Source organism: Cajanus cajan, chromosome 1, assembly GCF_000230855.2.
Source record: "Cajanus cajan strain Asha chromosome 1, NIPB_CcT2T_4, whole genome shotgun sequence".
Taxonomy (NCBI): domain Eukaryota; kingdom Viridiplantae; phylum Streptophyta; class Magnoliopsida; order Fabales; family Fabaceae; genus Cajanus; species Cajanus cajan.
Window position 1 is genome coordinate 25,468,990 of NC_138517.1, and position 19,455 is coordinate 25,488,444.

General features: G+C 34.2%; 2 protein-coding genes across 4 annotated transcripts; one reads left to right on the forward strand and one right to left on the reverse strand.

Moving 5' to 3' along the window:
• Positions 1-315: 315 nt before the first annotated feature.
• RBL (Noc2p family) lies at positions 316-15,748 on the reverse strand. Of its 3 annotated transcripts, none has more exons than XR_014434708.1 (15): positions 15,398-15,748; positions 14,976-15,108; positions 12,982-13,042; positions 12,683-12,791; positions 12,523-12,580; positions 12,335-12,429; positions 10,688-10,756; positions 8,547-9,074; positions 7,700-7,999; positions 7,222-7,545; positions 6,856-7,062; positions 6,212-6,301; positions 6,038-6,130; positions 1,013-1,373; positions 316-626 (listed from the first exon to the last, which is right to left on the reverse strand). XR_014434708.1 is itself a non-coding variant. In XM_083077151.1 (15 exons), exons 2-15 carry the CDS (start codon positions 15,082-15,084, stop codon positions 577-579), a joined length of 2,154 nt encoding a protein of 717 aa, XP_082933277.1. In that variant the 5' UTR covers positions 15,085-15,108; positions 15,398-15,748; the 3' UTR covers positions 316-576. The 3 variants fall into 3 exon arrangements, 2 of the variants coding, with proteins under 2 accessions (XP_082933277.1, XP_020222026.1); XM_083077151.1 differs by lacking the exon at positions 1,013-1,373 and adding an exon at positions 3,722-3,782; XM_020366437.3 differs by lacking the exon at positions 1,013-1,373.
• On the forward strand, positions 15,413-19,041 carry LOC109803321 (zinc finger BED domain-containing protein RICESLEEPER 2). Its single transcript, XM_083067647.1, has 2 exons — positions 15,413-15,510; positions 17,829-19,041. The coding sequence occupies exons 1-2, from the start codon at positions 15,413-15,415 to the stop codon at positions 19,039-19,041; spliced, it is 1,311 nt and encodes a 436-aa protein (XP_082923773.1).
• Positions 19,042-19,455: the final 414 nt, after the last annotated feature.

The window sequence follows — 19,455 nt, forward strand, 5'->3', positions numbered from 1 at the left end:
ACTCACTTCTAACCTAAAAAAAATATTTATTTTTCACCTTTTGTATAATAATTCATTCTTTAATTTTTTTTCACTTTTTTTAACATCATTTTCCCACTTCTAGTGAAAAAAAAAATTTAATTTCTTTATTTGACACCGCTTTTTAAACCATTACAAAAATATTTTTATAATATATTTTCTTGATGTAGTTTTTTTAAAGTACATAATTGATTTGCTATTGTTTTGAGAGGGTTGGATTTAAACACCCACTACATGTTGATATTGTCTGCCTATACGCAAATACCCACACCCACAGAGTAATACAGCTTTGTCATCTCCGAGAAAATGCAAGAATTCAACCTCTTGTATTACTTTAAGTTTAAAGCCGCGGGACTCGATACAACAAAATCTAGAACCAATATTTCAAAATAACGCTCAATGGGTCCAATAAATAGAACTGTATTCGTCAACGTTTACATTTCACATGAAAATTTCTACACCTGAAGACTACAAAAATCTGGTTTCTTCAACCTCCTGTAGAATTGGATCATGAAAGAAAATAAGCAATAATCCTTTCAGGAGTCAGTAGCAACCACTTCAACGTTGCCATATGGATGTACCATTTTCTTCTTTCTTTTGCCAGGAGACTGTAACATAGATCATGGATAATGTTAGAAACACAATACTTAATGATTTAAATTTAAAATTCATAATATATACTTTAAAAATCATAATATATACAAATGTGTCTCCTCTTCCTCGGTAAATTGATGACCATAAAATTAATCTCGTCTTCCCTAGGGATTATAGCATTGACTCCGTATTATTGAGTAAGATAAAAGTTGAGAACCTCATACTCAACAATGCAAATTATTACTCATGTAAATTTACGGTGGGATAAATGGTGAATTTTGTGAATGCTTACTTTCTGGTGACTTAAAATGACCAGTTAATCAAGATATCACATTGTTTGGGAACTGCAAGAAATCTACTTAAAATAGCTGCATATAAAGCAAAGTTTTTATTTATGTACATAGGTAATTGCGCTTGTGTTTATTCTTCTTGTAAACATAACGACAGAGTAATCAGAAGAGTGTCAGTTCGTCACTCTGTCTCTGAGAGAGATACCACTCAAGCATTTCACTAGTTTCTTAGTCCAAATCTTCAATTATCAGAGTGGGTTTGGTCCTGCTCCACCTATTTTGCTTTCGTTGTCCGTAACGGTAAGACTCAATCGCCAACCATCCAAAGAATCTCTGTTCAGATACCTCATCTTCCAGCACACCTTCACACTTTCGGCCGTTTCCCAAACAAGGGCATCCAGATTCTCACTGGCATCCACAGGAATTGTGGCCACGATTGCAGTTGCATTAACAAAATTTACCCGCAGCTTACTGCAATTTTGGCAATCGCAATGCAACCAGTTTTAAAACATGTCAATTATCAACCAGAGTTTTAAATTTAAATGCAACAATTCCAAATAGATTTCTTGCAGTCCAGTAACCCCCCCGATTTTCATGTTGTGTTAAAAATATTTTGGTAGTTATTTTAATATTTTAAATGAGTTTATTAAAGGAATTTTGATACTATTCAATTAGAGGGCTCTATTTTAATATAAAATATGATTTTGATTAATATATTTGATTATTTAAATGAGACAAGTTTTATAAAATGTATTTTATTAAGAATTATACTTATGTTATTTTATTGGAGAGGAAGTATGTTTTAATTATACTAATTATTTTGTGAGAAAGGGAAGGAAGGACATTGCAGTAATTTACTAATTACTATTATTATTTTATTATTTTATTAATTGAGTAAAAGGGAGTTATCAAAGTCAATTTCACAAACTCATTTTCTTTCTATTCATTTCCTTTTTATGCTCTCTAAAGACCAGGGAAAACCAGGAAAACTGCTCGTGCTTCGACTTCTACCCACCAAGGTAAGGGGGAGTGAGAAACCTCGCTTGGAGTGCGGGGATATCTGTTGGATAGTAAGATTGATCCTCACCTGATGCATGCCTAAAGGAACAGGCAAATTGTGAATGTTTTCAGTTTTAACATTTGATGCTTTTGATGGGTTCCTTGATGGATTGTGAGCATGAATATATGTTTAATTATAATATTGGATGTTTTGATATGATTTAGAGTGCTCTATGGGTTTTTAGGCTAAATTGGTATAATTGAAGTGTTTAGGCTAAATTGAGTATTAATTGTATTTTGGATGTTGTTTTAAGTATTTGTACCAATTAGATTGTATGAATATATGCATAAATGTGAAAATCGCGTGATTGCGAAGTTGGAATTGCAGGTTCGTGCTGAGACATCGAGCACAATTATTCGTGCCGTGCACAGATTGATGATTTGGCGACATAAGTCCCTAGGGACTTTCGCGTCAGGCACGTGGAGAGCCCACCAAGTGTGGGAAGGATTACTATGTATGTGACTATGAACATGGATATGAGGATGTGAAATGTGATATGAGACATGACATGATATGACAAGTAAAGTGAAGAGTCTGTGACATTATGAATGTGTGAGACTTGCAGCATATGCATTTATGTGACGGGATATGATGTGGAGTACACCATTAGGGAAGACCCTCCTTGTGTAACAACTTGAGGGAATCCTAGGGAATAACATGGCTTGGAAGTCCCAATTCTGGCCGTTGTGTGCATGGGACATATCTTGCACAACTTCACTATCCCAGCAAGACCCTAGCAATACATCTTTCTAGTTGAGAGTAAACAGTTGAGCCTGCATGTACTCCTAGAATACTTCAGATATGTTGCTTCGACAGCATACAATGTCATATGTGATGAAGTGACACATGATTGGTGCCACATGCATGCATCTATGAGTTCATGACATCATTGCATGATAAGTGACTTGTGAACGTGTTATAACTTGTTTGAATTGAATGTTTATGTATGTATTATTATCTTATGTCTGATTGTGTGTTTGGTTACCTAACTATTATTTCTACACCTGAACCTAAGTGAGGTATTTCTCACTCCCTTGTTGTTTTGTGTATGTCTCTATTGTGTTGCAGGTGATCATCAACATGAGGATGTTGGTGATTTCAGTATTGGACGTGTTCTGATAGGACATGTGACATCAGAACATAGATAGGACTAGTTTAGGATATTATTTTGTTAAATCATTTTGAAAACTTTAGTTCATTTCTTAGAAAATTTTGCTGGCGTATTATGATTTATGCTTACAAATGTGAGTTCTTTACCTTTATGTGATTGAAGATTTGGTTTTTAAATTATAAAGGATTTCATTTATTTCCATTTATTGTATAATTAATTACATGTGGGGTAGAAGGTGTCAGTTCCCAACATTGTCACATCTTGATGACTTTTTGTCATTATCAAAGTCACCATAAAGAAGCACTCACAAAATTCACCATCCATTCCATCTTAGGTTTTACGAAATCACATAATCAATCACCACATTACAAAGAGTTTTGCTTCAACCGTAACAGTAATTGATTACAAGAACAATGAACTGATTATATGCATGGAAAAGTATACTACTTGATTATTATGTTTATACTCTACCCAAAAAAACATGTTTTGTGAAGCTCGTAGTCAATGATAAACTTGTGATTAACGAATAACCAACAACCCATAAAAACTCTTATTACAGTGGATATAAATGCACATAGGGGACAAATATAGCACCTGTTGAACAAATAAATATTTGCCAATAATAAATTCAGCATTAATAGTCTATACCATCACTACTTTGTTCTCCAACCTTATTGAGATGTCTTTGATACCTTAATAATGCTTCAATCTGTATCACCGTCCACAAAGACTCATTTGTCAATTTTCTTATTCAATTCATTGCAAGGAAAGGTATCCCCCAAGAGGTAAAAGAGATATCCCTCAAACAAACACTTAGGGGACACGAAATGTTTTTACTTTCTTAGGAATCTTAAATTGGAAATCTTGTTTATTTATATTTAGTTGTTATTTTTTAAAAAAAGAAATTTTTAGGAATATATTTTTATGGAGACCATTTTTATCCAACTTTCCTACAAAAACATTATCATGGAGGTGGGAATCCAATTTTCTCGAGTTAAAAGAGAAAGTTTTATGCATACAAAAAAACCACAGTATCCCTTTTGAAAACAAAATATCTCTCTCTCCTTCTATTTCTCTTTCTCCCTCTCTTTCTCTCTCCCTTCCTCTATCCCTCTCCCTCTCTCCGCCTCCCCTCTCTCTCCCCCTCCCTCTCTCCGCCTCCCCTCTCTCTCCCCCTCCCATATCCCTATTTCCTTCTCTCATTCTTGTATCTCATCATTTCTTAACCTTGTCAATTTTAATAATATTATTAAAGTCTATTTTGTTTCTACATTTTAATGGTATTTGTTAACACTATTATTTTTTATTTATTATTTGAATAAAACGAAATAATATATTTTTATTCTTCTTAATTATAATGTAATATTTTCTTTTTATTCTTTTCTTTTGAATTCTGTATTTAAATAATTTTAATATTTTTTTAACTTTTTTAAATAGTTTAATGTCATTTGTAATAAGATTTGAGTAAATAAATATATCTAATGAGTTTATTTAAATAAAGGATATTTTTGTTAAAAATATTTATAAATCCATAAATATATTATTGTAACCAAACAAGAAAATTTATAATTATTGGAAATCCTATATGAATATTCGCAAAAGATTTTGAGTAACCAAATATATATTAGCCACTCCCGGGAATCATGATTCCTAGGATTTGTAACTTCCAGGAATCATTATTTATGGGTATGAAAAAACTTCTTCCCTGCCAAAAACCCCCTTAAAGTTTGTTTGGTTCAAAGGAGCAAAGGCAAGGAAAAACATAGTAGTCAATCCCGGATAGCGGAGCGGAGCGGTCCACCCTAAAACTGGGATAGCGGGATGACGCGGAGCGGGATAACCGCTATTTTAATATTAATTTATATATATTAAATAATTAATAATATATATATAAAAGCTAAAAAAAACAAAAAATAATTCTAAATTCATGTATTAAACATTTTTAATAATTAAAAATTCATAGTGAAGTAAACAAAATAAAAAAAAATAAGAAAACAAAATATTTAAGGTCTTATATTAAATTTTTTATTACTTAAAATATTATCTGAATTAATAATAAAGAGAAGTTATTTTCAAAAAAAAATAGTGAAGTAAAAGGCCCTTAATCAAATTAAAAGATAAAATAAAACTTGGCCCATTTGGCCCATTTGGCCTAACCCTAATTATTTTTCCACCTTGAGACTCAAGCAGCCGTCACCGCTCCTCTTAGAAGAAGACAAGACTGTAGATGCTGGAGAAGACTGAGCCACCATCGGAGAAGACTGCGCCGCTGTCGGAGAAGACAACCGCTGTCGGAGAAGACAGCCGCTGTCGGAGAAGACAGCGCCGCTGTCGGAGAAGACAGCACCGCTGTCGGAGAAGACAGCACCGCTGTCGAAGAAGACAGACCGACGAAGATCCGCCGGAAAAAAAAGAGAAGTTTCGTCGCCTACTCGCGATCGCGCCGCCACGCGCCCCTGCTTTCGCGGCCGCTCCGACCGCTCCTTCAAAACGCTCCGCAACAAACTTTTTGAAGCGGCACGGAGCCGCTCCGCTCCGACGCGCCGCGATTGCGGCCGCGACAACCGCTATTGACTACTATGAGGAAAAATAGATTTTTTCTTGTTTGGTTCACAAGGGGAAAGGAGGGATTCTTTAAAAACTAATTTAACTTTGTGCCCTTATAATTTTGAATTTAAAAACAAGATATTTTAAACATTATACTAAGATGTTTTAAAACTCCTCCCTCCCCTACAAATCCCCCAATATGAGGGGGGCTAAAATTAGCTAAGGAGAGGTTTTTCTCCCATCTTAAAAATTGAACCAAACAATAAAAATTTATAAAAATTCACCCCCCACCCCTCCATTTTTCTCCAACTGAACACTATGTTAAGAATTAGGTATCACAATGTAAGGACTCAAAATAGCATGAATAAGATCATACAAAAAGTCACTAGAAGAAGCAATTGATGAAGTCAATCATACCTTTCTATCTGAAATCAATTTCCTAGAAGCAGCCTTGCTCATGATGCTTTTATAGTATTGTGTGAATGGAGTATTACCGCTACGTTTTTCAACCTGCCAAATCAGATGTTTAACTAATCTAGTTACACTGATGATCAGAAGACTAATCAGAGGCAAATGAAACTGAGGGATAACCTGAAGAAATGATTCAACAGACTGCTGATCCTTTGGTGAGAAAGGCACCTCTTCTCTTTTCTTTTGCACAAAGTCAATATTCATCTCCACCTGAACTCCCCCAGCCCCAAAAGGAAAAGGCAAAAAGAAGTGGATGAGGTTACTATAATTGAAATTATGCTTTTAACAAATGAAAAAATGTTTTGGCATTATTATACTATCAACTATTAAATGGTTAATTCAGAACATCTGAGTTCAACAAACTAAATTTATGTTTGGATACCAATTTAAAATCACATTCAACTGAAAAACAAGCGTTCCAATGCAGAAAAAGTAAAAGTTTGTGAGTGTATCTATTTTTTCAACCCCAGTTGAATTGAACTTAACTGGGTCTCAAACAACCTAAATAGTAAACACTTATTGATGGGTAATTTAAACATCAAGCAAGGAAAGGCTCCCAAAAATGACATAATAGGTTGATCTATACTCTTAACAGAAAATGCAGAAAAAATTGCCAGTTTGCTATGTGGCTGGGGTTTAAAGATCAAACATGCCTTACAGTGTGCAAGACATTCATTTAAATGTCAATTCAAGATGGCATGTAATTGTAATCTACTCTAAAGAAAAGGACAGGAAGACAGGATCACTTGTATGAGAACTTAAACCTGATCAATGAAACGTTTGATAACACGTCTGAAACTCTCAATAGAAGTTCTCTCAAAGACCTTCTTGAGGTGGATAAGTGGAGCCGTTGCCAGCTCAGGAAAAGATATATGGTAGCTCCACTGTGCGAAGTGCTCTGAAAGGAATTCAATGGCAGATGAGACACACTCTTCTTGGAAATCACGTGATTTTAACCAATGCTTTGGAAGCTGCAATAATATTAAAATGTCAATTACAACAATTGAGTAAATGACTTTAATCCAAATAAGTGCTACGGAATAAGAGGTCATGTGATATAAGATATAATAAATAAATAAACTGAGCAAAAAATTGAAAGAAAAATAACTGCCTGACAAATCATCTCTGACCTTTATGGTAGACATAGGTTGAACAATTTTTCCATGTTTACCACTATCCTTGGTAATTTTGTATTCTAAAACATCCAGCACCAATGATGTAACAGGGATGAAAACCCCACTAGAACCAGACAGATGATTAAGCCATTGGATACATCTGAGTCTCAGAGGTAAATATCTAGGGCCAGGAAACAAGAGAGCAACTCCATTTATAATCTGAACAATCATATACAGCAATGGCTGAAGATCAAAATCATCTATGTTAGCTGATATAAATTTCACCCAGAGGTCAATGCAATTGATATACTGCCAACTGCAAATTGTCTTAACCACCTCCTGTCCATAAAACATTAAGGCAAAATATTAGAAAATTTTCCTCAGCTATGCTTCTCTAAAACTTACACATGCTAATTAATTATTTAAAAGACTGAACATTTAACTTGTCAATAATAAAAAGTGGCAATGAATATTAAAATTGTTTAAAGCTTACCTTCTTTTTGGTTTGCCACCCTTTCTGCAATATCTTACCCAGATGCATTATACATATCCTTGCTCTGTTAGATGACTTGTGCATATCTAAACAACATAGCTCCACAAAGGAGTTCCTTAGAAAATGTATATGTTCAAACTTCCGCTCAACAAATTGCGAGTGACTAATGAAGGCATTGTATGTTTTGATAAAGCAGACGTCGAACCAATTAGAGCTAAACACAGAAGCTATATCTTGTATAATGAGAAAGGCCTGTGACGATAGAGATCCAACGCCTGTTGCCCAGAGATGAACAGAAATCTGCAATAAATTTTAGTGCAAGGTAAGGAAGATTTTACATGGCATGAGATTGATTGACATTATACACATCTTGGCCAAAAGGCCAAGAAAATATATAAGATCTTACTTTAAACACAGACCACAATCTGATCACGGCTATCAAGTCATCAACCAATTTGGATGAAACATATAGCTACTATTTGAATGTCATGTCATGGCAATCTTTATAATGGAGAAACATTTGATTGCTCTTCAAATAAAAAATGGGGGTCAATTGACTTTATAAACTCTTTGATAAATTATAAACAAAGTTTACAAAATTCTTGTAAGACGGGCTGCAAGGTAGGTATACAAGTCAAATACTGTAATTCCAAATGAAAGATATTCATACAAACAGTAAGTAGCTAAAAGAAATTACATAATATAGGAAACATTAGAACTATAGCTTGGAAACTAATAATGAAAATATGATAATCTTCTATCTTAGACTGTCTAGACCAACATCATCTGTTAAATAAAGCAAGGATGAATTTCAAATATCTATTACTACTAATGAATTTAAGAATACCTTAAGAAGATTGCGCAGTAAAGATGGAAATGCAGATAGAAAAATGATTGAAGCTCTGAGTCGACAAATTGAGAAGGCCAATATTTCACAGTCAGTGACCTGGTTCAGGAGAAACACAGTACTCCTTATGTAAGACTTAATAAGTGGTCTAAGAGACAACCATTTTGTTGTATTCTTTAGCTCCAGAACACTTTCCTTCCTGGAACTAGAGGTTGATATTCCTAATAACCTCCTAAATGTAGTATCAGCCTCATGTAGCATGAACATTAATATCTTGCAGAAAGTGTCACTCTTCTGAATGCCATGAGAAAAGACACAACCACTGACACTGGTTACTTCAAAATCATTGTGGCATGCTGCCCTATAAGCATTTATGAGACAAGTGAGGGCAGGAACACTACACTGTTCTTTGACCAGTTTAGACAATGAATCGACAGACGCACTAGTCAACAATTTACCCACATGAGCACATGCATTGTTGTTCTCCACTGGCTGCAGCACATCTAAAATTTTTTCGTCATCTGAACTCTGAAACAAGTAATTTATAAAAAATAAAAAATAAATAAATAAAAAGTCAATTATCATTAACAGAAATGCCAGTCAGGTCAAAAGTTAGAAGTCAGAGAACATTTAATAATTATATATCCAGTGAAATAGAAGCAGTATTTGGTATTTAATTATTGTGCATAGCCCTACTCTGAGCTACATGCTTGCTCTAAAACATGATTAAATTCCAAGAAACATTTAAAATAACACTAGAGAATAATAAGATATCATTCTGACACTACTACCCTCTGATCCTTTCCCAACCAACCCCCTACACACTTTTCTTTTTCACCAACTTCCCTTTCATTTACATTGAATAATATCCATTGATTCCCAACTGCCCAACCTATTCCTCCTCCTATTGAACTTATCTTTAGTAAGCCACCATCACACTCCCAAGAGAGTTTTCCAATCTCTGCAAATATAGGAAATCAGAATGCAAGGTCTAAAACCCAAAAAAGAAGTCAACCAACAATAAATGCAAAGGGTGGAATCTCGGGGAGCACTATATCACATCAAAATGCACCATAATTCATCAATAACATGCTTCCGTAAGGCCTCATTGTGCCTAGGCAAAAATAACAGTTTGACATAACTAACAGTCTACAAAAAACTGCAATACAAGAAAATTCAACCACAATTGAATTTCAGTTCTCAGCACATAATCCAACTAAACAAATGATTCTTGTCACTATTACCTATGGTCCACCAAGTGAGTGCCTTATAAAGGGAACAATAGTGAAATACATTAACAACCCCAACAGGGGCGGATCTTTTAAGGGACGGGGGGAGCCTTCTAAAATCTAATATATTTTAATATTATATTTATATATTATTATATTATTAATTGTAATAATATTAAAAGTTTGAATCTATTCTCTCTCTCCCGGTTAACTTCTCAAAGAAGCCTCCAAAGCTAAAAGCGGAAGCTGGAAAGCCTTTTCCTTGAATCAAAAATTCTCTTTTAATCACTCACTCACATCCATGGTTTTCTAGTTCCTCTCCCCTCCTAACATTATGAACTAGTCAACTAGGACTTCTCTTCTCTCCGATGCCTTCGCCCTTCACACTGGTATTTTTTCTATACCATTTTTCACTTATTATTTTTCTTCTCTTATTGTTTCTCCGCCACTATGTGTTTTGTTTCCCCTTTTTCTCATTTAGCTATGGTCTTTGTGTTTATCATTCCTTATGATGTGCAAATGAAATCATATAGGCAGTGGCAAAAAATAGAGAAAAAAGACTTTTGAGTTACGTTGCAAATTTGAATTTGCATTGGACTTTTTGGTGGACTAAATAAAAGCTCATTTCCCCTTTATGATTATTTTATGAAATGATTAGTGAATGATAATACTTTTCTTGGATTTTATTATTATGCATGTTTATTTTGAGTAGAAAAATGAGGAATTTTATTATTTTTAATTAATAAAAAAATTAATTTATATATAAAAAATTAATTTGGTACCCCCAAATTTTTTATTCAAGTTCCGCCACTGAACCCCAACAGACTAGAATTCAAAGTTAGTGAATTATTCACCGAAAATTTCTACGGGTATTTTCCACATTTTTATTAAATAAGCCATAAACCAACTCACAATATCTTCATCTTCGGTTCGTTCAATCTCCACATCATAACTTTCTAGAAATTTAGAAAACCCTGGATCCTGGAGATTTCAAAAAGAAATTTAAGTTAGATATTTGTGCAAGAAACATTGAATGGCAAAAAACAGAAGCAAATACTTCATTTGTTAGAAGCAAACAAGGTGAAAAATTAAAAATAATAATGTGCCACTGCATAAAATTCAGCACTTAAACATTCAAGTCCAAATTCATTGAAAGTAGTGACAACTAAAGCTTCTCTTCCCTTCATCTATCTTATATGTTTAATTCTTGCAGAGCTAACAAGTCTGCATAGTGCTTCTCACTGTAAGAAAGAATGCATGTATCTACTACCCTATTAAACTCAACAAGTTTCAAGTACAGAACAGCAAAAGTTTACAAGGTTCAACATCAAACACAAGATGCTTCAAGATGGAACCCCAGAAAACAAAATGTATTACTGATAGAAAAATAAAAGAGAGCCTGAGCTCTTAAAAAAGAAAAAAGCACAAGGGCCTGGGCTCCTGAGAGAACTATTTCACTGACAGTTTCCAAAATGGCTAACTGAAATCGACTATTCTCCTACTCTCCCTAATATCACACTGCATGGCACAACAACCTGCCAGGCCAGGTTCTAAGTAACTCACTCTCTACACCCTTCTATTTCCTATGGGTATACACCTTCCAAATCTTAGGCTTGTCCCAGTTGGAGCCCAATAATTGATCCATATTGTGCTTAACCTCAGTCTCAGTATTTTGTACACTTTCACCTCATATTACTGTTATCTAGACAGCACCTTATAATATTATTAGGTTTGTTCATGGTAGTTCAACCTTTTTCTGTCTTGGTGTATTTCTTATCCTCCTTTAAGCTGTACTATCCTTTCTTTCCAGTAAAATTTCTTTTACCATAAAAAGAAAAAAAGCCACTAGCATGGCATAATTGTTCACAAAAAATATTATTCAAAATAAAAGAGTATACACCATGTAACACCAATATGAAATTATAATGAACCTCTCTCTGTTTAATAGGAAATAAGTTTTAAATAAAGAAAGTAGGGGTAGCAAAAGAATCCATTTATTCATCATCCATCCAATCCATCCACAAGTAAATCCATCCATTACAATAAAAAAATACATAATGGATAGGATCCAATTCATCCATTTAATTTTATAGATGGTTAGTAATCCATCAACTACTTTTTCAAAATTCATTGGATTACAATATGAGATGTTTATTGGATTGAAATATTAAAAGATTATTTTGACATAAAAAAAATCTAGTGAATTTTAAAAGACTATAGGAATATAATGGTTTATAAAAAAATAAAAATAAAAAAAAGGATAGAGAAATAAAATATTTCAAAAATATTTTTAAAAAAAAATTAAAACATTATTTTCATGGATCGATTGGATATCCATCCATGAAAAAATTGTTAATGGATGGATTGAATGGTTTTTTTCTTTAAATGGATTAGATGGATTGGATTTTTAAGTGAAATTTTAATGGATTAATGGATTGTTTTAATCTAAACCATTATGATCCATCTAAAAAAGTATCCAATCCATCCATTTTCCACCCCTAAAAGAAAGTAAGATTCTGTCAAAAACCACCATAAAACCATAAGAAACAAAGAAACCACCTTCACTTTCAATTTGTTCAACTTTTTCCCTTTCTTCAAAAGTTCTGTACAAATATCTCTATTCTGCTCTGATAAGGAACTACCACCATTGCTTTCTGAGAAAAACAAGCATCAAAAGTCTTTTGAAACACAAGCAAAGAGGGAAAATTGCATGTAGTTTTAAACTGAAAAGCTAAAAATGTCCTTACTCCCAATATAATTTTCAATTTCACCGTCACTTCCAATAGCATGCAAAAAGCTGGAGTCCTGGTCACAAACTCAAGAAATCAATACACCAAATATACAACAGTTAAACTAAAGGAAAAATTAAAATTAACAAGTGTTTTAGCAATAAATTATAATTTAAACCTCTGAAAAATATCCATCACTGTCTGAATTATCTCCAAGCACCTCACTGTCGTCTTCACTAAATACAGCATCAAGGGAAGTTTTTTGAAATTCTTCAACAACTGTGTTTCTGTTAATAAGAAACGAATAGTAAATAGTTATTAGTATGGCTTAAGACAAAGCTTTAGTGGGCAAAACCCACATAGATCAAAATTCACCAGATAAAAGGAAAAGATTTTTTAGACATCGGAGTAGTAGTAATACAAACAAGGATATGTGAAGAGAGTCATTAAAAAATTGTATTTAGGTTACCATTTTACCTTTCATTTGATGCATTTGTTGTATCACTCTCTAGGTTTTCTTCAATAGCTTGACTGTCTCCTTTTGCAGTAAAATTTTCCAAAACATTAAAAATTTAAATTGATGAGAAGCCCCAAAGAATTAATACATTAATTGGAAAACATATACTAGAAGGCCATAAAACAATTATCTTCTCCCTAGAGCCATACAAAAATTACAAAACAACAGATCTGAAATGAAATGAGTTGGATGTTTTTAAATAGCTAAACTATGTCAATAATCCATCCTGATCAACTACCTCAAAATACTGGTCACCTAAGGTATTTCGAAGATTTCATGATTTAATATATTAAAAGAAATGTAGCCAGTAGTGTCAAATGGTGGCTTATGGCAGATTGGCAGTCCCATGGCAAAAGGCAATGGTGAATTTCCTGAAAATCTCAACCAAATTGTCATGGCATAGTAAATTCCTCATGCATGCACTAGATACTTAAACAGTTAAACTTAGAAACAGATGGTGTGGTATGACATCTTCTCCAATGTTTATGTCCAAATCATTTTACTCTTCTTTATTGCTAAAATTACAATGCATGTTCTATATCTTGCTCCAACACAAGCCAAAACCCTTTGATTTCAAAGTCTATCTCCAAAACTAAAGTAGAATTAATCGCTTCTTCCTTTGATTCCTTGATTAGTATTATAACAATTGCAAGACAAGTAATGACTTAGGTTGAACCTTGATATGAATCTATCCTTCTAGAAAAGTTTGATATGAAATTGCAAGGGACAGAGTAAATAGTATTCAAGTTTCCAGCAAGTCTTGCTAAAAACATGGAAAGAACGCTTCATTTGACCATCATATTCTTGATCTGTGTAAAATTATCTCCTTAGCTTCTGCAAAAGCCATCCTCTGTATCCAGCAAACACTACTCTGTCTTGGATACTCCCAAAGAAACAACTGCAAAACACGTTGCTGTCTCCCCCCACCCCTCTCTCTCTCTCTCTATCAATATATAGATATTACTATCGTTGTCATCTGACATAAATCTAAGGCCAGGCTGTCTTTTCACTGTTCATGATTGGCAACACTGTATGTAAGCCATTCCATTACGCAGTGGAGTAATAATAATAAAAAAAATAAAAACTAAATATTTTTATTCTGTCAGTTTTTATATGTCCCAGAACATTTTTTTCCTTAATTCCCTTCAACAGGCACTTCCTGCCAAATTCATCCCAATAGAAGGAAAATTCTTATGTCACATGGTGTAACGCTCCATACACTCAAAGAAAACAAACATGATACGGCTGATTTCACATTTCCCAATTTGGGTCCCAACATGAAATATTTGTCAAGCAAATGACTAGTTTCAATTAGTCCAAAACATAAATAAATACTTGATATAGTATACAGGAAAATTAAGATTTTGTAACAAGAAGAAAAAGAAAAACTGGTACTGAACAAATTAAAAACCAAAAGGAAAAATAGATGTAGAACAAACCATAAAATATGAGAAATAGTATATATTGATGCATTCCAATAGAAGTAAACCAAAAATACAGTAACATTTCAATCTTGCAGCCTTTAAAAAGGTTGAAATTTTTTCTTTTTAAATTCAAGTACTTGGTTATCTATTTCCAGGCTTCATTCATGGTGGGGACTAGGAAATGTTCAAACAAGAATTCCTCAAAATTATATTTAGGAATATTTGCCTCCCTTGGTCTAATTTCAAGAAGCTAGGTGGGTATTTTCCATAATTTCTAAAATATATCTTACCCTGTCCCACAAATGTGAACCAGCATTCAGAGGCAATACAACCACTAAAATATATATATATATATATATATATATATATATATATATATATATATATATCAGAATAAAAAATCCTAAGTGCAATCAGCGTGTAGGGATAAACTGAAGTGTGTTAAAATAATATGAAAGATAACACGAAAGCAAGTGTTTAGAATAACAGATAAAGAGATACTTCTATCTATAATAATGTAAAATCCTCACTTTTTGATGCTTTCTTTTTGAACTTGGAGTTTAACTTCCTTTTGTTCCTCAAAACTGACTGCAAATTCTTTTTTGCAAACTTCCTTGCCTTCTTCCCCAACTTTCCCATTTTGAAGCAATATTAACAGATATTCTATACACAAATAAAAGAAGAAGCATAAGATAGAATTGTTATATTTCTAACTCAGCCTGGAATACAACGAGGATTAAGAACCTTTGTCACAAAGTTGTTATAAGAAAAAGATAGTGCAGCTCATTCAATATAAGCTACAACAAGGTTATCAGTACGGCGGATGGCGACAAAGACCTTTAAGTGCCATATTGCCATGGAGGTAACAAACATATTAAAACCAACAATATAACAATCTAAAATTCATGCATAATCTAGTGATAGTCATCATAAAGAAACATAAATTCCTAACCAACAAAAGGATTAAATGGCAGCGGCGATGGCAGAACTCAAAAGAGGAGGCGTGCGGAGTGAGAATCTATCACACGCGGAGGAAGAACTAGGAGGAAGAAAGTCTCGTCGGAGGTAACGGTGGCGCGCTCGAAGGTGACGGTGGCGCGCGCGGAGGTTAGGGTGGCGCGATAGTGGTGCACGCGGAGGGGGAGAAGAAAGTCACGCCGTACGTGATGGTGGCGGCCGCATCGGAGGCGACGGTGGCAGCTGCGTCGGAGGCGATGGTGGCAGGCGGAGGCGATGGTGGCAGGCGGAGGCGACGGTGACAAGGGGGTCTTGTCCGCGGGTTGCACGGAAGAGAGGCTAATATGTATTAGGTTTCTTCAACCCTATTTTATATGTTGGGTGCCCAACCGGGAAAAAAACCCGGGCCCAAACCGGAAAAGAAAAAAAAAATGACCCAAATCAAAAAAAAAAAAGGCCCAAAATGGTGTCATGTTCGCCATTCACGCCATGGATCGCTATGCCTAAACTGCCGTAATGACCGTCATCTTCAAAATGACGGATCCCCGCCATACACAGTCTAAACGGTCATAACAGATCGCGGTCGCCGTCACCATACCGTTATGGCGTCGCGTTTAACAACACTGAGCTACAATGAGAATTAAGAACCTTCGTCAAAAGTTGTTAGAAGAAAAGGTAGTGTCGATGCCACTAGAAATATATTAGAAATATTTTTTATAAACTCAATTCTATATACAAGAAACCAAAATGGATATAAATCAAAAAAATTTCTTTCTTTGTCCCAAATCCCAATTAGGGTCTATTTGGATAAACATCTCTACAAGCACTTCTAAAAGAAAAAAAATAAGAAAGAAAATCAAAATAAACCCTTCCATGAACAAAAACTAACCTGTGCATAGATTAAAAATAAGATTTTGAAGAAGCTGATAAAAGAGAGCTTCTACACATAAAATATTTTTAATTTATTACATAACTTATTTCATTTTTCCTTCTTATTTCTCTCTGGTGCATACCCTTAATCATAATTGATGCCAAAAGTGAAATCGTGAGCTAATGTGCTCCTACCTAGGGGTGGGTATATGGACTTGAGTCCGCGGACCGGTCTGTAAGTCCGCGAACTTCACGGATAACGGGTCCATTTTTTTTAATCCGCATAATCATATGGACTTTTAGGTCTGGCCCGTTAAGTCCGCGAATTTTGCGGATTTAATCCGCGAGCCCGTGGATTACCCGTTTTAATGTGGACACTTAAAAACCCTAATTCATAAATTAATTCCTTTCATCTTTGCTGCCTTTAGTGCCTTGCGCGACTGAGCCCTTTCCCTTGCGTGTGTTTTCACTTTTCCACCGCCCCTTCATAATCCGCTTTTGCTTCTGTTATCCGCATCGCACGGCCTCACTCTAATCCTTCCTTCTCGTGCAGTCATGCTCCTTGCCTCCTTGGTTCGTGGCTGGAAGCTTTTATGACTCCACCGACCACCATAGATTAAGATTATTCGTGCTCCCTGGTTCGTGAATCGTGGCTGGCAGCTTTCTCCGTCTTGACTCTTGAGTCCTTCCTTCTTCTTATTGGTTGTTGCACACTTGCAAGTTCTCTGTAACGGACCAACAATGGTTCTTGTTGCACCAATAGGTAAATTTATTAAACTTTTTTATTCCTCTTTTTTACTTAGGGTGTGAAGAAATAGGATATTGAAAGTAGGAAATAAATTATTTATATTATTTATTTGAATTAAAATTCATCATGGAGGAGGAATAAGAATTTTTTTTATTGTTGATTCTGATTCATGTTAAATCCTATTAAGTAATACATTGAATAAACAAGTTTCAATTAAAAATGGAAATAAGAATTTTTTTATTGCTGATTCTGATTCATGTTAATCATCAATGGCTTCTTTTAATCTTTTAATATCATTAGTTAATCAATCAAAGTTGGTGATACATATAGACAGTGAATTCAAAGTGTACAAGGTCACGCAAAAGCTAGAATCATTCTTCAATATTGTAATCGAATAAATTTTATTAAAATTATACATAAAGTGTAAAAGTTTTTTCATATTATTTAGAGAGTGACCAACTAAATTAGAATGGTTGTGTGAAAGAATGATTAGTTAATTAATTAGTGAGCTAGGTAGGATAATGTGAAGGTAGCACATATATGCATGGGGCCTGCGAGGGAAAATGAAAAAAAAGAAAGAGTTGTGGGCACTAATGAATGTGTAGTAAGTAGGGGTAGGGGTTGGGTTAGTGTTTGATTCTTTTGCAAGAAATACAAAGAGAGAGAGACCCACACCTTGATGTTGTTTCCTGATTACCTCTCACGAGTCCCTTTTTATTTCCCTTCTCTCTCTGCACTCCCTCTAGTTAGTTGTGATAATGCACAAAAGGTGTAGGATAATAAGAAAATTTTGGTTTAATGATTTCAGCTTTAATTATTGCACTATAGAATCTTTTGAGAATTTGTTAGATGGAAGTGTTGAGGTTAATGATGATGTAGAGCAGAATAACATTTTAGCTAATGAAGAAGATGAACTTGGTGAGTCTAAAATGCCAGTTAAAAGGTGTAGGAGTCTTTCATCTTCTGTGTGGAGTTACTTTGAAAAACCTATTAAACATCCTAATGGGAAAATGAGGGCTAAATGCAAGTATTGTAAGAAAGACCTTGTGGGTGGTGGGAGTCTCAGTGGCACTTCAACTTTAATTTGTCACATGAAAAGATGTGAGAATAGGCCAAAAACATTTGCTGATTCCGATGTTGGGAAACTAGTTCTCGATCATTCTAGAAAAATAAGGAGTAGAATAATTGATCAAAATGTGTTAAATGACATGATATCTATGATGATAATAGAACATGATCTCCCATACTCTTTTATAGAACGTAAGAGGTTTAGAGAGTTGATACAATATTTGCATCCTGATGCTAAGATACCATCTAGGCGTGTGGCCACTTCAAATATAAACAAAATGTATGAGTGTGAAAAAGAAAAATTGAAACTAGTGTTGTCTAAACTTCCTGGCAGAATAAACTTGACTTCAAATGTGTGGGCTTCTTGTACTACGGAGGGTTATATTTCATTGACTGCACACTATGTTGATCAAAATTGGAAGTTGCATAGCAAAATGCTTAATTTCTCTCATTTTCCTCCTCCACATTCTGGGCGTGAAATGGCTAAAATCATATATGGTTTCTTGGAAGATTGGGGGATTGAGAAAAAAATATTTTCATTAACTTTGGATAATGCTTCTTCCAATGAAAAAATGCAAGATTATTTGAAGGAAAGACTTCTTTTGCAAAATGATGGTTTATTGTGTGGTGGTGAATTTTTTCATATTCGATGTTTTGCTCACATTTTAAATCTTATAGTTCAAGAAGGGTTGGAAGTTGCTGGTCGGGCTATTCATAAAATTAGAGAAAGCATCAAGTATGTTAAAGGGTCAGAGGGAAGAATGAGGTCTTTTAAAGCTTGCGTTGCTAAAGTTGGTGGTATTAATACAAAGATGGGTTTGTGTTTAGATGTTGTTACTAGGTGGAATTCAACCTTTTTGATGCTTGAGAGTGCACTTTTGTATCGATGTGCTTTTACTAGTCTTGCATTTGAAGATATAAGCTATTTGATTTGTCCTACTAATGAAGAATGAGATAGAGGAGAAAAAATGTGTGAATTTTTGCGTCCATTCTATCAAATCACTGAATTGATATCTGGTTCTTCTTATCTCACATCTAATTTGTATTTCATGCAAGTGTGGAAAATTGAATGCTTGTTGATTAAAAATATTTCAAATGAAGATGAGATGATTAGAGTCATCGCAAGTGAAATGAGAGGGAAATTTGATAAATATTGAAGTGAATATAGCATTGTGCTTTCCTTTGGATGCATTTTAGATCCTCATTTTAAGTTTGAATTTTTGAAGTTTTGTTATTCAAAGTTTGGTCTTGATCCAATAGCTTGTCAAGCAAAGTTGAAAGCTGTGAAGCACAAATTATATACTCTATATAATGAATATGTTAAGTTGTATTCAAAAGAAACAACTTCCAATGTTGGTTCATCACAA